This window comes from Micropterus salmoides, unplaced genomic scaffold (genome assembly GCF_014851395.1).
Source record: "Micropterus salmoides isolate LMB-PRFRI ecotype aquatic unplaced genomic scaffold, ASM1485139v1 Ms_hic_scaffold_21, whole genome shotgun sequence".
Classification (NCBI taxonomy): domain Eukaryota; kingdom Metazoa; phylum Chordata; class Actinopteri; order Centrarchiformes; family Centrarchidae; genus Micropterus; species Micropterus salmoides.
Genome location: NW_024041262.1, coordinates 14,279,132 through 14,296,252, shown reverse-complemented (window position 1 = coordinate 14,296,252; position 17,121 = coordinate 14,279,132). Strand labels below are relative to the sequence as shown.

Genomic DNA, 17,121 nt, shown 5'->3' with positions numbered 1-17,121 from the left:
TCAAGCTGGCAGACTTCCAGTCAGAGGCTTTCTTTATCTTCAACTGTCCCTTTCTTCTTTATTTAAGTTATATACTCAAGGTCATACCCACACATATCTGGGCATGACACATACATCATGGAATATCATCTTGCTTTCATCTAACAAAACTTCCCAGCATCCTTACCCTCCCTGGAGACTGACTTCTGAGTGGCTTGATAAAAAAGAAAGTCTTTCATGTTCAGTCAGCTCTATGCCTCTGGCCAGATTATGTCACTGTGGGTTTGTTTATTTGCAATGTTGTTTTGGGTTGCTAAATGTACTTTGATTCTCCTCTCCTCCTCTCACTTGACATTACATCCTCACATGAATGGACATCCATTTATTGATGTTTGCCTGTCATGTTTGAATATTTCTTCATTAGACGGTGTTCGGGGAACGTCTAGTGACGCGTTTCCTCTTCGAAAGCGACTTCAGCGATGACCCGCACCTGCCGTCACCGCTGCAGCTGCGAGGGAGGATCCTCCTCAAGAACAAGAAGCTCAAAGCACACCAGGCGCCAGTGGACATACTCAAACAGAAGGTTGAGTAGAAAGAAAGACATCCTGTCCACACATATGCACATATATAAACATGTACATAATTTACATTTCATACAAGCCATCTTTTAAATGGCATTAGTACATTCAATATTTAACACTGTTCATTAGAGTGTGGTCACACATAAATAATAGATGCTAATGTGCTCAAAAAGTACACCCCAGCACACAATTTCCACTGGGTTTACCTAGCAAGTGCTTCGGTATATACACACCATACATTCTCTGCAGATAAGCACTTGTGTATTTACAGGTAATGGGTTGATATAGACCATACATTATATGGCAGGTATGTCTTTGTAAATAGTAGTTCTTGCACAGTTTTTACATGCACTTACTCTCACTTTTACAATATTTTAACCCTTTCACAGGCCCACCAGCTGGCCCACATGCAGGCCCAGGCTAGCAACGGGTCCCCAGGGGTTATTTCGCCCGGCAACCACACCAATGAGGAAGAGGAAGAGGAAGAAGACGAGTATGACTATGACTATGAGTCTCTATCAGATGGTAAGGGGTGAAAAAAGAGAATACTTCAAAAGCACAAAACTAACATAAAAACTCAACTGAACTGAACCAACAAAGTCTCTATTGATTCTCAGGATTAAACATCACATTATATGTAAATTCTTATACTGTAACACTTGAATCAGTTTCTGTCCACACGTTTGTTCTTTCTCTCTTTTTTTAACACTTAAGTCTCTCCTTAAGTTGACACTCTGTTCTTACTCCCTTCCTTTCCTATTTTATCTTGCCTGTTTTCCACTTAGCTGATGTCCTCACAGCCTCTACTGCCTCATATTGCCTGGAAGGTAAATGCACGGCTCTGATGCACCTCTCTATGTACCAGTGTTTCCATCTCATTTAGTTTTGCAGTGGTAGCTTAAAATGGCTTCTTAAAATGCTACCTTTAGATATTGACCCTGCCATTTAGCTTTAAGGGGAAGTTACGGCCCTATGTTGCAAATGAACTTGCTTGTTGTCTACCACTACAGAATAACTACAGAGGAAACACTGAGGTGTAGACACTAGTGATCTGCATCGTTGTTGTAAACTGACACCTGTATGTGCCCGCATACTGTAATATCTGCTAGCTTTCTGCTGCTTGTGGACGTCAGGTTATGTTCTGCTTTAACCTGGATATCTATCATTCATGGTAAGCAGAAGTTCAAATTTAACCCACTACATATTGTGTAATATGTGGAACCCATTAAAAACTTAATTCCATCCAATCCAGTTGATGGAAAAAATTATTTAGGCAATTGTGTTGTTTAACAGTTTGATATATCATGAACGTGCTAACTTCCCTCACCTTCTACAGTAGCCAATAAATCCATGTGTGTTCTTATACATACACCATAGAAGTTAAGCTTACTGTACTGTAATCGCTCTTATTCATAATAATAATACAATAATATTTTAAAAAACATCCTTAACACTTAGCTTGCTAAGTACATTACAGTAATTGTTCTTGTGCCAAGTGCCAATGGAAGTGACTGTTATTATGCACTCTGTGTATCCATCATCCAAAATTATGTTTATTCTAAATCATATTCTGTCACTATGAACACTGTGTATAGATTAGCCTGAATATTGTTTTTGTTTTTTTAAAATAGTAATTGTGATGTGAGCTTGTGTTGTATTTGTGTGTCTTGATGTTTGGTCTGCTTGTTTGATACAGTATGTCCTGCTTTAACACACAAGCTACAGTATAACTACCATAACCTTAAACAACCATCCAGCCTAATTTAGAAAAGTATGGATGACATCAAAATTGGTTATGTGTGTAAAGAAAAAATATTTTAGTAATTTTAGCCAGTATTTTAGCAACACTGGATGATTTCTCTTTCTCCCACAAACACATCACCTCCTTTCCTCCTCCCTTTCATACAGTATTTGTCTGTGACCTCGCAAGTGGCTGGGCAGGCTCATCAGGAAAACAAAACAAAGCCATCTGGTTTCTCAGGCCCTACACTGCCCCCGCACTAAACAGCAGACCAGGGGAAACTACCCTGTCCCAGTCCCAGCATAGCTATCGCCTAATCCCTGCCCTCTGCTTGTCCCTGTCGGAATAACTAACCGGTCATAGACCTTTCAGAAACCATCTCTCTTACCCTAGACCTTATGGCGTGGTTCCCTTTTCATTCTTTGAAGCTAGCAAGACTCCACCCTCAACTGTCAACCTTAACCCTACACGCTTGTACATTGGCTGGCCCAGTAAATAACACTTGATCACCAAGTTGTCACCGTCTCTTGTTTAACGGCAGCTCCCTCCAGTCATAGTCAAGTCCAGCTCACTTCTCTCACTACTATCTACGGGGTGACACTCTGGGTCAACTCTGTTGCCAATCTTTTCAAAGGAAGAAATTCCAAATGTCAGGAATTAAACAAGTTTCCTGTGATGAAAAGCTTCTGCATTTTCAAGCTGATATGTTTCTTTTCTCTGTTTTTGGCTGCAATGAATGTGCAGGAGGAATGAGAGCAAAGGGTAGAACTCCCTACTGTTGCTCCTGTTTACAGTTGATAGACATTGACCCACAAACTTTTCCCGCAAATGTGTGCTCTGTCAGACCCACTCTGCTACATACAGTACCCCTGTATTAACACCTGCTATAATTCACTGTATTTTCTAAACAGATAACATCCTGGATGACAAGTCAGAGGGGAAGAGCTCAGCAGACAAAGACGAGCACCCTGTTGATGAAATACCGAAGAGGATGAAGAAGTCTGATAGCACTACACAGAGCAAAGGAAAGGTAGGGAACTACAGTATAAAATTGACCTAATTTCTGCAATTGCGTTTATACTGAATCATTCAACAAAATTTTATTTCGAGCCAATTTCAAGTCAACAGAAGTAGGTTTAAAAATAGAACATCGCTGTCTCTTTAAGTAAAACCATGGTTTTTCATGTCTACCTGCTCATGTAGGTGTTTGACATGGAGCTGGGCGAGGAGTTTTACCTTCCTCAGAACAAGAAGGAGAGTCGACAGATTGCCCAGGAGCTGTCCGATCTCATCATCTACTGCCAGGCTGTGAAATTCCCTGGTAGAGAAACTTTTATCATTCTGTCTCTTTGTCGCAGACTCTTCCTCTTTCTGTACTATTCATATTAACATACAGCATTACTGTATGTTCCTCCTCTTTCCCTTCTCTCCTCCACATATTCTTTTCCCAGACAAAGTGATTTATCGCCCCTATTTTACTTCTGACAAGCTATCCTTTTCATTATCTCCTTTTTTCTGTCTTGTCCCACTCAAACCCACTCCCATGTCACGTATAAAAGGTCAAACCTTTCCCCATGTTTTTAGAATTTTTTCATTGCTAGACATTTAATATCCCAGTGTTACACACCATTCCTCTCCCACACAGGACACCCACTGAGATGAGGAATTCTTTTCTCCCCATGGGAAATATATGGTTACTTCATTGTGTTGTCAGATGAACAGCAGCACAACAACAGCAGAGTTGTTATATAATGTACATTAAGGAAATGTTTTTGGATTGAGTACAGTTGGTATCAAATTTGACCTCAAATGATTGCTGACACTTTCTGTCTTTCTGACCCACATAAAAGTTCTCGTATTTCCTCTTTATTGGGATCTATCTCAATTCCTTGCTAATATTTATCTCAATTATTTCTTTTTCACTCTTAAATAATAACCTCTGATCTCCTCTTTCCTCCTTTAAGTGGCCTCCTCTCTGCTTGCATCCTCTTTCCTTTGCATGACATTTACCCTTATAAACCTGCCTGTGTTTCCATTGGGTATTTTATTTGTTTACAGTTTCCAGGGACCAGAGATGTGAGAAAGAGAAGGCAGGGCAAGTGGTCCAATTCAGACAGAAAGCAGACTGGTTGCTGCTGTCTGAAGTGTTTGCAGATGAACTTGCTTCTTCTAAAAGCTCTACAAACATTTAACTCATCTTAAAACATACTCACCAGTCAGGACAAAGCATGGCTCATTCTTCTTCTCAGATATTTCTTTAAAAAGGAGACAGAGATTTGACTCCAAATAAGTAATAGCCCAATATTAACAGCATTTAATACATCTTTAATTCAACATTAGTTTCCTTATGATTGGAAGCATCTGTCTTCTTCTATGCTGCATTTTCCATGTTATTCAAAACCTTAAAACACATAAATTTGTTTTTAAAAACAAAAACATATTTTTTTGCTAGCTTTCCTGCTACTGTCCTTTTAGCTCTAAACCTCTGTGCTCATTAAAACAGATGCATTTAGAGTTATGCCTGGGAGGAACAACTTCCTCATTAAGCTAGAAAATTATTTCTGAAGTTTGAGAAACCAATTGAGAGATACTGATGTCATGAGTGTGGTGTCTCCAGTCAGTCTGTGTTGCATTAGTTAACAACTTTCTTCTGTCTGCCTCTTCTGGTGTGTGGGAAACCAGGTCTTTCCACTCTGTCTCCAGCCAGCTCTAACAGAGGAAAGGATCGGGGAAAGAGCAGGAAGTCCATATTTGGCACAGCTCCTGCTCGCTGCAACACAACAGGGGAGGTCACGACCCAAAGCCGCACCCCTGGGAAAGGTACGCAGAGCCTAGGGGGGTAATTTTTGTCTTGGAAAATATATTAATATATGCATTTTCTGTTTCACCAATAATTTGAGAAACTGAGAAATGTAACGGACGTTCCTTTATATGTAAAGGTCTGGCACTCCAGCTTTAATATGTAACAGTAAAAATTAAAGTTTGGGGTTAAAAACAATCTCATAACAATATGATATTTACGCGTTTAACTTGTCAGATTTTAAAGCAACATTATGTCAGATTTGTTTTTTGTGCCAAACATCAAGCTAGTGCAACAATACAAAACATAGCAAAACCAGTTAATAAGTTATTACATACTAGTCCAACAGACTTGCAGCCTTTTATTTCACAAAGCTCTTGCCAAGTCTGGAAGCCTCTTGCTTGGTCACTCTCTTTTTCTCTTCTTAGCTTCCTCTGTCAACATCCTCTTCAGTTTGCTCGCCTCTGCCATTAGCTAATGTTACGTCCATAGAGGCTGCTGAGTCTGGTTAAATTGCCTGCTTGCCCGGCTCCGGGCACAGCACCGGCACCGCTCTCCACTCTAACACAGACAAACATCAAGCGAGCGCAACAACAGAAGTCATAGCAAGCCAGATAATAAGTACTAGTCCAACAGCAAGAAGGCAAGCTCAGCATCGGTTGTGCATCCTCTTAGCTCTTTTAGCTCACGCCAACAAGTTAAAGCCAGTCCGATATTTACTGTTTTTGGTCTCTTGCTTGGTCTCACACTCTTTTTCTCTTCCTTGCTTCCTCCGACGTCTTCTTCGGTCTGCTATGATATCAGAGTTAGCTTCTTCCAAGAACTTACATTATACATTCTATACTCTGTGCTTCTTCTTATAGCTAGTTTGCTGAAGACTTTTGGTGACGATTTTAGTGTAGGAGCAGGCCCTGATTGGTGATTAGTCCTCCTGTAGGACCACATTTCTCAAAGTAAGAAGCTGACTGAGAAAACATGTGTTCACGGCCTTGAAACGTCTCTATCTGTCTTCCCTCTAGGTGGCGCCGAGCGACTGAGTTGGGAGGAGCAACAGACGTCTCCCATCCTTAACCCCCCCACCTCTCTTAGTGCCATCATCCGCACGCCCAAGTGCTACCACATCTCCTCTGTCAACGAGAACGCCGCCAAGCGCCTGTACCGGCGTTACTCTCAGAAGCTGATCCAGCACACGGTGTGCCAGCTGCTCAGGACATACCCAGCAGCCACCAGGATCGACTCAACCAACCCGAACCCTCTGCTGTTCTGGCTGCACGGTATCCAGCTGGTGGCACTTAACTATCAGACTGATGGTGAGGACGGCCTGCAGAGATGCTATTTTCTCTTTTGTTAAGCATAAAAATGTAAATGCTCCGTATTTGTATAGCGTCTTTCTAGTCTTTTCGACCACTCAAAGCGCTTTTACACTACATCTGCATTCACCATTCATAAAACTGAGCCTAAGTGCTCAAACAGAAACTAACATTCACACGCATTCATACACTGGTGGAATGCCAGGTGGCAATTCGGGGTTCAGTATCTTACCCAAGGACACTTCGACATGCAGCCTAGAGGAGCTGGGGATTGAACCGCCGACCTTCCAGTTAACGGGCAACCCGCGCTACCTCCTGAGCCACAGCCTCCCCAAAAAACACATTGATGTCACTTTATCTCACTCACAGGCAAAAATTACTCATTATGGTTTTTATTATAATAAAATATCACTTTTTACCAAAAAGTAGTTGAGGAAGATGAGGAAGAGATGATTGGAAAGTAGATTTGGTTCTGCTCTATCATCTTCCTCCTTTGTAATGCAATAATTAACAACTCCTCTTCTGCATGACAATGTTTTTTTACAACGAAGCCTTGAAACTGGCTGCAAGGCTTTAATTCTAGGTGAACTATGCAGCTCATTTTCCACAGAGGAATAAAAAAACAAAACAAGAAAGAAATTTTAGAATACATTTTGTTAAACAGTCTGTGTTTGACAGATTTTCTGTGTGACAGATAAAATTATGTCTTATCGTGCTCTTTTTAAGGGATGTTGATCCCAAGATGCCCCACTATTTTTCTCTCAATTTCTTCTTAATTCTCTCTCTCATGACCTGTCTCTCTCTCTCTTTCTTTCTTACTTTGTGTCTTGATTAGTTTTTTCTCCATTTCCAGTATTTCTCTATTGTCTCTGTCAGATAATGTTATTTTCTCTAAAAGGCATATTAAATGTTAAAAATTCTCTCATCCTCATTTCTGTTTTTCCCTTTTGATCCTTATCTCACTCTCTTCCTTTTCTTATTTTCTGTAGTTCACCCCCCCCCCCCCCCGTTACTTTTTTCCTCATCTCTGCTTCTCAAATCATTTCCCCCCCCATTTGGAGTCAAAGTTTACAAAACATGATGACCCAGTCGCGTGCAGTGAGACACTGTTCCAGTCTGGTTGATCTACATCAGAGCGAAGGTCACTGGAAACTTGAAACTCAAACTGGAAAATCTTTAACACCTATTTTTGCTAATGCCTACAAGGTGGAGTTGAGGTTTCTAGTTATAGCTATTTTTGTGCTCCAAAAATTGATTCTTCCTTCCCTCTTTCTTTCCTTCCCAGACCTGCCCATGCAGTTGAACGCAGCTTTGTTTGAGGCCAACGGCGGCTGTGGCTACGTCCTGAAGCCAGCGGTGCTGTGGGACCGCAGCTGCCCGCTCTATCAGCAGTTCTGTCCGATGGAGAGGGATGTGGACAAAATGAGCCCCGCTGTCTACTCCCTCACTGTGAGTTAAGATGACATATGAAGCAGAATGGAAGATCAGTCAGGAAGATGACTTCATCCTTAATAGTTTGTTATCTGCACTTTCATCCCCTCTGCTTTTGATCCACGCCTTTAGCTTCCTGCCTAGTCGTATACTTTCACTAACCTTTTTTATATTGTCAGTTTCAATTTCAAGAGTGCTGTATATTCATTTTCTTGTGTTTGTTAAGTGTTTGATTTGCAAATACTTTTGCAAGGCTTGAAAAAGGCTTATTGTCTCATTTTTGTCCCAAATAATTTATATGAATTTGTACCCTGACTTACATGGTGCAGTTTCTGAAGTCTCAAGGGGTTAAAATATGTCTTAAGCCTGTTTCTCTCCTTTATTAGCATACTGGCATTGACTGGACACTCAAACAAACACTCATATTAGGTCCATTAAGATGTGTTTGGACAGTTTTATTGTAAAGTGGCCTGTATGTGCTTTCACATTTGACAGCAGTCATGAAGGCCACCCAGTTAATTCCATATAACAGTGAATGAGAACAGGAGCTCATAAAAGCTTTGCATTACGAAATGTCCACGCTTTGACTAGAATACCTAGTGTGTTTTTCAGTCTGCCATTACCCGAGGAAATGACCGCTTGAATTCATGTTAGGAAGGATGCAACCAAATCATGTCACAAATGTTGAAATGTTGAGTCACTTGAAACTGTTTATCTACCGACATTCCTGATCATCTGTGACGTTCAGATTATCTGCTTCCATCCTCTCAGAGACTTCATGAACACAGATCTTGTAAAACCAGCAGTATAAACACACTCATAAAAGAGAGACAGAGAGAGACTGAAAGAAGGTCAGAGTAACTTCACTGACTGTTGTTTGGCTTCTTCAGCCTGCTTCAACTGAAAATTATTTTGATTTAGTGACAACGGATAGTGTAAAAAGAATCTTAACTGCAAGTGTTGCTCATATATGGTGTAACTATTGTCACTCATTAATCACCAAAACTCTTCTGTCTGCTTTTGTTTTTCTCTCTCTCAGATTGTCTCCGGTCAGAACGTTTGTCCTGGTAATAGCGCTGGCAGCCCGTGCTTCGAGGTGGATGTTCTGGGCATGCCCATCGACAGCTGCCACTTCCGCACCAAACCCATCCACCGCAACACCCTCAACCCCATGTGGAGCGAGCACTTTCAGTTCACTGTGCACTTTGAAGAAATGTGCTTCCTGCGCTTTGCCGTCGTAGAGAACAACAGTTCCCAGACTACCGCGCAGAGGACTATGCCTCTGAAAGCCCTCAAGCCAGGTAGGAGACTCTCAGACACAACAAATATCAAAAGCCTTTGGGAGAAACAACATTCAGCAGCACGGGAGTAAGCCTGTGTGCTCAGTTTCATTCAGTTCAGAAAAACAGCAGTAAATGTCATTATTATAGATCATTCAAATATTTCATGCAAGGCTTTAATGGATAATAGAAAATGAGGTTTGTTTTTTTTAACTTGAGCCACTGAGTACAGGCAGAGGCCTGTGTCTTGTCATGGTTCTGGCTAAAGTGCCTTGTTATCTTCTGACTCACTGTAGGTTGGTCTTTATAAGAGCACCACTAAAATGTAGACAAATTAACCCTTGACTGTGGTTGTATGTATTTTTTATTTTTTTTATCTGCCCATTCTGTGTAAGAACATTATCAGTTTATGCGAAGTCAAAAAAATATTTTTTGTTGTGTGTGTTTAGGTTACAGACACATCCAGTTGAGGACACAACATAATGAACCTCTTGAAGTGTCGAGCTTGTTTATCTACAGTCGCAGAACAGAGGAAGGTCCCACAGGGGGAGCTACTCGCTCATCACTGGTAGGACTTGTCATCTCCTTAAGGTTGTGGGACTGCAGCCATTGTGGTTACATTTGATTCTGCACCTCCATTATGCTTTAAAAACATCAGCCATCAGCTTTTATATTACTTCAAATACAGCAGATGCAAAAATGCTGATAGTGGAATGTACCTGCAGTAAGTACATTTACTCAAGTACTGTAAAGCCGGGGTTGGAAATTTATTTTAAAGGGATTTTTTATTGTTGAAATTCTCTTTACTTCCCAACAACAATTAATAAATCAAATGCTATATCTGTGGACTGTAATGAGCACGTCCAATCATTTAATGTGTCCCCAATGAAAGTAGTTAAAAGTAGCTTAAACTTAAACATCTACTGCGGTAAAATGCAACATGCACAATAATATTAATCCAAAAACATCATATATAAAACTAAAACACTGACAGGGCTGATTTTTCTGCATACTGAGTACAAAAGTAAAAACATTTGATACAATTTAAATTTTGGTGATTAGACTTACTACTTACTTAACAAAGGTTTTGAATGCAGGACTTTTACTTATAGTGTTTTTTATAAAGTGGCACTTAGAAACCTGCTGCCTTACCCCTCTCCTGCTCTCTACACAGCTGTTCAGTTCGGAGGAAAAACGTGCGTCGCAGCAACACAGGATTACAGTGTACGGAGCTCCCGGTCCTGAGCCCTTCACTGTGTTCTGTGTCACAGAACAGACGACCGCCAAACAGCTGCTGGACATGGTTAGTACTCAAGAAATAAAGATTTATGACACCTGAATAATGTGGTAGTAGCCCTCTTTTTTCCCCCTCATTTTTCAACTGTCGCCGTGTTTCTCCTCTCGCTTCCCCACAGGTCGTAGCACCTGCAGGAAATCCGTCGGAGTACTTCCTTTGCGAAGAAAAGGTTCCTCTGTTGAAGGAGCGCAGTGAGGTGAAGCGCTGCGCTCAGCATCGTCCTCTCGCGCCGGAGGAGGAGGTGGTCAGACTGGTCTCCAGCTGGAACACTGAGGAGGGATATGTGGGGAGGATCTGCCTTAAAACCAGAGAGGAGGTACAGACCTACATTTCATGTCTTTATGAAAAAGGTATATTTTATATTATTTGAGTTTATTGGTATTAACTGAGTTTAATTTTCAATTTAGCCGTTGAATAATGTAGAACTATACTGTAAATGTCATTACTACCACAAAAAGCCCTTGATAACATGCTTATAGCATGCCACAAGTGTGACCTATCATGTAGACTATGGCTCCCTCTTGTGGTTGTCTGGTGGTTTACATTAGGATTTAGCTACATATTTTTACTGTATGTGGTTTTATTCTTGCAGAACTTAAATGAGAGGAACACGGTGCTGGAGGGAGAGGAGGAGGTGACTGTCGGAGGTAGAGAAGTAACAGCAGCAGGAGGTGGGGGAGGAGGAGAGGACGATATGTTCTTCGTCCAGGTCCATGAAGTTTCACCAGAGCAGCCTCACACTGTGATCAAGGCCCCACGCTACAGCACTGCTCAGGACATCATACAGCAGGTGAGGAGAGTCAAGAATACGCCACTGTAACTTTCCAAGACATGTATTCTAACCTTAAAGTGGCTTAACCTGTCTCTCGTGCACTCTCTATCTTGGTCAGACTTTGTCAAAGGCCAAGTATTCCTACAGTATCTTATGTAACCCCAATCCAAGTGACTATGTCCTGATGGAGGAAGTGACCAAGGAGGCCGGCTCTAAGAAGTCCTCCACCGCCAAGCCCCTGCAGCGGGTGCTGCTGGATCACGAGTGCGTCTATCAAGCTCAGAGCCGCTGGCGGGGCGCTGGGAAGTTCATTCTTAAACTCAAAGAGCAGGTAGCTCTAAACATGGAGAATGATTTTCAATGCTAGAGCCTTAATCATTTTTATTTCATATTATTTTTACAAGCATTGTGTCTTTCCTTCCAGCATGTTTCCTTTCCTGTTATTGTAGTTTTGTAACGCTGAATGAAAATTGCTTAACTAACAGCTTGAACATTATGACTTTGTATGTGCAAGAACTCTTTAACACGCTGTTCATTCACATCTCAGTGAATCCATGCTGTTGTGTTTTAACACCTGTATGTGCTTTTAACCTATCGCTGCTTCCCTTGTTTGTAACTGTTTTTATGTGCTTTTTTGCTCTGTGTGTGATTAACTGTTTATTGTTGTGTCTGTTCATCTTTTTCTAATTTTTATATGTTGTATGTATGTCACTATTTATTGATGAATCATCCTCTTACACTCGAGGCCATTTTGTGCTGACACGTTTGTAAGTAAGAATGTGTTTAAATGAGCTGCCTCGTTGAATAAAGGTTAAGTGCGTTTTATAATTTCTGTTTCGTTTTTTTCTTTTTGAATAATTAAGACAGAATGAGGAGGGAAATGGATATGGCAACATTGAATTCTTGAGTACATTAAAGGAAGCAAAAGAGTCCAAGTTACTGGAGGAAAAAAAAAGGATTAAATGTATGTTTTGGTAAGAACATTTCTGTCTGTTGTTTTATGTTTTTCAGTAACATGAATGTACTTCTGCTTCCAGGTGGTGCGGGAAGACAAAAAGACTAAAGTCATTTCCTTCACCAGCGAGCTGAAGAAGCTGACGAGTCGCAGCCGCAGCATGACGACTGGCGGTGGAGTGGACGCTCCCGCTCAGAGTAAGGATGATAGAGCTGCATGCTGTGTGGCTCTGACAGAGCTCCAGGAGTGAGGCTCACACTGCTGTCTGTGCATGGAAGGGCAACAGAGGTACCGTATGTTGTCTCTAACATCTAACATCACTGTTTCATTTTTTTAATAATGGAAATACATAAACTGAGTACGCTGTGTGTTGCACCTCTCAATACTAATTGTGCCAGCAGATGTATAGAATTGATTTGGATTGCGTGACTCAACTAGAATTGAGGACGTCTGGGGTTGACTTTGGGGGATTTATTGAAGCGCTGGTAATGAATGAAACTCACATTTTCTCTCACAACATTTCAGGGTCTGAATTAGGTTCATGTAGTGTAAAATATTGATTTTAGGTATTGTCTCAACCAAATACCAAATTAATTCAGAACCCTTTTAACCCCCTTTTTTATTTAAAACTGGTATTACACCATTGTTTTCAAAAAATTACTTTTTTCTTTCAGCTTTATTCTTCACACATTATTTTTTTGTTTTGCAGTGGCCCTAAAACTATGTTTGATCTAACATAGTTCTTATGTAACCCCAATCCAGAGTGAAGAAGAAGAATCATCTGTGAAAAAGTGCAGATCAATCTAGACAATTTAGTACAACAAATACTAAAATAGAAAGATGGATAATATGGACAAACAGTGTGTGCAGTGAGCTGACAAACACTCCTTACCGTCCAGTGAATCGTTTACATTATGTCCACCTCATATAATCTAACACTTCATTAGCAGCAACATTTCATGCACAGTGTGACAACAGTTGATTGTGATTGAAGTAAATGTTGTGTTTTTATGCCTCAGTTTGGTGCTGCCTTTAAATTCCTAATCTGTGATCCTCTGCAGGGTATCTGTCTGCAGCTGTAGGTCTGAAGGCGTGGGTGGCGGAGGGCAGGGTGGGGGCAGGAAGGTTCTTACAGGCCTCCTCTTCCTCCTCTAGGGCGCAACTTCAACCTGTCTACCTGCCCACCTCCTCTCTGACCCCCCCAGCCTGGACGCTTCACCTCCTCAGGAACTGGAAGATCCACAAATGAAGTCCACAGAGAGAGAGGACTTGGGTCGACTACTTCTAAACCTGTAGGATTCTCCTAGAAGGGCGAAGGGTTTCAGCGAGGGTCCTGCACACCATGGAATTCTACGATATGCTCCTCTAAGTCCTGAAGGAGTCTGATGCTTGTGTTAGTTGAACAAGTAGAGGACAGGATTCAGTCCAAGCCCCATTTATGGGTTAGGTGACCGATGTTCAGCCCCTTTGCTTGGTTGAATGATGGACAGGAGTTTCATCCAGATGTTTTGATTGGAAATCCCACCCGGTGTGGGCGGGTAGCACTGGCTCTACTTGGTTTATTGTTTGTAGTTTTGCTCCACAGGGAGTCAAGAGCACCAGAGGCAGCTGTTGTAATTGAAGTCATCAGGAATGTGATCAGGGACACAAAAAGCATATTCTCTTCCCAATATATAGGAGGAATTTATGAGACTAAAAGGAACACTTCCCTGAGTAGGAAGCTTTTAGATGTGCCAGTTTTTTTTATCTCCCAAAATATAGATAAAATAAAAAAGTAGGAGTGCTTCAAAATGGCCTCTGGATTGAATGAGATTAGTCAACCACAATTCTTTTAAGAAGAAATTCAGATATAGTCCTGCTGTAGATTTGATGTTCTATGTGCTAACATAGGCTAAGATTTGCTATTGGATGACTATATCATGTATTTGGTTCAGAGTAAGTTTCTAAACAACTCCCCTTTTTCTGGTATCACACAGCAGACATAGGGAGGTCTGCTTGGCAAAATGGAAGGAGAGATGTAGGAGAGGACGAGGGCTGAAACAGTAATTCTTCTCTCTTTCTCAGGTATGGGCACTTTTGGCAGAGGGCATTGTGAAGGAGGCTGACAAGCTGGCTTGTTTGGTTCTTTTCTTACTGTTCCACTTTCACCAGTACTGTAAGGGCACACGTTGGGCAGTGCAGACGGGCAAAAAGACAACACAGTGAGACAGTCTATTCAGATATTCTGTAATGTTAGCAACAACAGTTTAGGCGATCTCTTGCATGCTGCTGTCTTTGCCATAAAGGTGATAATACAGGAGCGGCATTTTAAGGCAATATAAATTTGAACTTCTATGTTGCCTTGAAATGTTGTAACACTGCCTTTAACTTTTGGTAATTTTCAGGATCATCAGTGGCTGGTTTCACAAAGTATGTTTGTCTTTATTGTCCACTAATAATTACGTCAACAAGCATCTTAACTTGCCAGTCAAATTAATACATTTTTACAAAATACATACCTATAGTTACACAAGGGCTGGGTTTGAAATGTTTTGATAGTCATGTAAATTCAGTGGCTCACTGTGAGTAATTTGAACATGTCTTTTTCTATAAAACTCTGTTCGTTTAAGAAAAGAGTCGAAACATCTCAAAAGTTAAACGTTACCTAAACACAAGTGGCTGATCTTTACTAAAGTAAAATAAATATGATTTGAAACCAAAATGATCTCATCAAAGAAAAAGAGCACAAATTTGAGCAGACATTTGATTCCAGGTTTCGGTCCTTGGCAGTTGAAAGTATTGAGGTTTAGGACTCAGCCCTAATGCTAATAGTGCTAACAAGACATTTTGGCTAAATTGAAAAATGTAAACACTTGTGAGAAGGACTTTTATGAGGAAAAATAGCTAAAACAAAACATATTTCCTCCTTTATTTGAGCAGAATGATGATGAATTCAGCACTAAGACCCTTTGGAGAAACACAGCCATGTCTTCTTCAAACAGCATTTTGCACATTTGTTTTTAACTTCTGCTGTCATCAGAGTTTTTGTGTTGACAGACAGACTTTATTGTTATGAGATGGTTGAAAATGACTTTTTTTAAAATTGTTATGATCATCATATTTATTACTTTGAATTTCAGCCCAGTTGCAAATTTATTTTGGAGCAAAGCACAAGATAAAAGTTTGGATTGTCTTTGTCAAACTGAAATGGCCTTGTAGTCTGAGCCCCAATTTGAAATTCCCCACACTAAAATATCAACTGAATGAATTGCATTTAACTTACATTTATTGGCCTACATTTACTGTCCTTGATTTTGAATGCAGGATCTTTATAGATAGTATTGATTGTAGACTTTTCTTTATAACTAAATGCTCATTTCAGTTTTGTGTTTTTTTCAGAATTGACTAAAACTTCATTTATTTGGGGCCACTTTTCCCCTTTTTTTCTGTTTTGATGTGTAACATTTCCATATGTTTTAAAGTGTATTTTGTCTCTTTAGAACATAGTTTTGTTTTATTAGGCATTTCACTTGTTAATACGTAGATCTTCCCTCTAGTGTAGTCACACTGATCTCACTGAGAGTTTAAAATCTACAGTAAATGCCAGCTGGTCTTGATTTGTGACATGAAAAGAAACTTACACAAAATGTGTATTTAGGCTTACCAAACTCTGTAGAGACAAACTTTATTTCCTGAATCAAATTTAAAGAAAAGTGTTCTGAACCCACTATAATTAAGAATAAATATAACACTTAAACAATATAAAACTTGTAATTGGCAGACTGAAATTTGGCATCAGAAGCTTTCTAAAACCTGCAAACTTCATGTTAAGACACCAAGTATAATGTTGTTTAAAATGTTTGAATATATTTTATAGGCAAATGTAGCCACACCCCACAAAAAGATTGGACTGTTTGTCTTCTTACTTTAATTTGTCTTTTTAGTAAAAGTTTGCGCAGTGCCAAGTAACGATGTTTGAATTTTAGTGCAATAGTCACTTTTGGTTAGTCAATTAGTCAAAACTGATCATTCACAGGCAGAGATGGTATGGCAGTAGGACGATCCTTTATGGTAATGAAGGTAGATCCGGAAGAAACCACGACTGTCTGTCAAGGATAAGAGTTAAGCTGATATAGTAGTCGCTGTAATCCTTCTATCCACTCTGCATTTTGGTTTAAGAAGTGAAACATGTTTATGCAAGGAGATCATATTTCATAAACTGGTGATTACTTACAAAGACAATGCTGGATAAAAGTGATGCCAGCTGATATGAAATCCACACTGACTTTAAACAGAAAGGGACGTTTTCTGTTAAGTTGTAAATGTATAATCTGCGGGAGCTTCGTCACATCCTAACACCGTTCAGACAGAGCTGTGTGTTCTTTGTTTTCCTTCTTTCTAACCTGTAGACCTCATTTCTGAATGTAATATTTCTTAACGTGAGACAAATGTGTGTTTGGATGTTATTTATTTTAATGTGAAGCCCTGGTTGGCAATTATCTGTCGTCGTTTATGTATAATTTCCTGTAAGTAGTTTTAAGTGTTTTATTTTTATTTATTTCAATATGTAAGAGGAGAAACTCTCTTCTGGCCTAACTTTGCTCAAACTTATTTAGATAGGTAAAAAAAAATGTTTGACTTCATGTGTAAAATGCTCAGCGTTGTATTCATATTTCTGGCATGTTATTCTGCAGTACACAGTCTTATGTGAGTTTTCATAAATTGGACAAATGCTGACAGTTCTTTGTCAAATCTTTTTTTGGGTATATTCATTATATCCACTGAGTATGAAATATGTGTTTGCTGACTGTGGGCTAATGTTTCATCTTCAGCACTCTGTTGTTTCCATAAGATGTGCAGTATATACCCTTTAACATCCACTATCCGTGTTATGATGTGGCTGTCAAGTGAACATTTGTCTATTTACTTGAATTTTTAAATGGATGAGATTTGTCATATACTAGGATCACAATAAAAATACAAATACTTAACAGTG

General features: G+C 40.0%; 1 protein-coding gene across 2 annotated transcripts in view; it reads left to right on the top strand.

Moving 5' to 3' along the window:
- plce1 (phospholipase C, epsilon 1) overlaps nt 1–17,121 on the top strand; it is a 92,083-nt gene extending 74,962 nt beyond the window's left edge. The window contains exons 31-46 of one of the 2 annotated variants that reach the window (XM_038735510.1): nt 404–562; nt 950–1,085; nt 1,346–1,387; nt 3,213–3,331; nt 3,505–3,622; nt 4,984–5,121; nt 6,121–6,411; nt 7,697–7,860; nt 8,882–9,143; nt 9,572–9,690; nt 10,297–10,425; nt 10,538–10,735; nt 11,012–11,209; nt 11,310–11,522; nt 12,229–12,434; nt 13,208–17,121. In XM_038735510.1, the coding sequence (XP_038591438.1) occupies nt 404–562; nt 950–1,085; nt 1,346–1,387; nt 3,213–3,331; nt 3,505–3,622; nt 4,984–5,121; nt 6,121–6,411; nt 7,697–7,860; nt 8,882–9,143; nt 9,572–9,690; nt 10,297–10,425; nt 10,538–10,735; nt 11,012–11,209; nt 11,310–11,522; nt 12,229–12,396 (2,454 nt within the window). In that variant the 3' untranslated portion in view covers nt 12,397–12,434; nt 13,208–17,121. The remainder of the gene's footprint in view (nt 1–403; nt 563–949; nt 1,086–1,345; nt 1,388–3,212; nt 3,332–3,504; nt 3,623–4,983; nt 5,122–6,120; nt 6,412–7,696; nt 7,861–8,881; nt 9,144–9,571; nt 9,691–10,296; nt 10,426–10,537; nt 10,736–11,011; nt 11,210–11,309; nt 11,523–12,228; nt 12,435–13,207) is intronic. The other variant, XM_038735511.1, reaches the window with a different exon arrangement.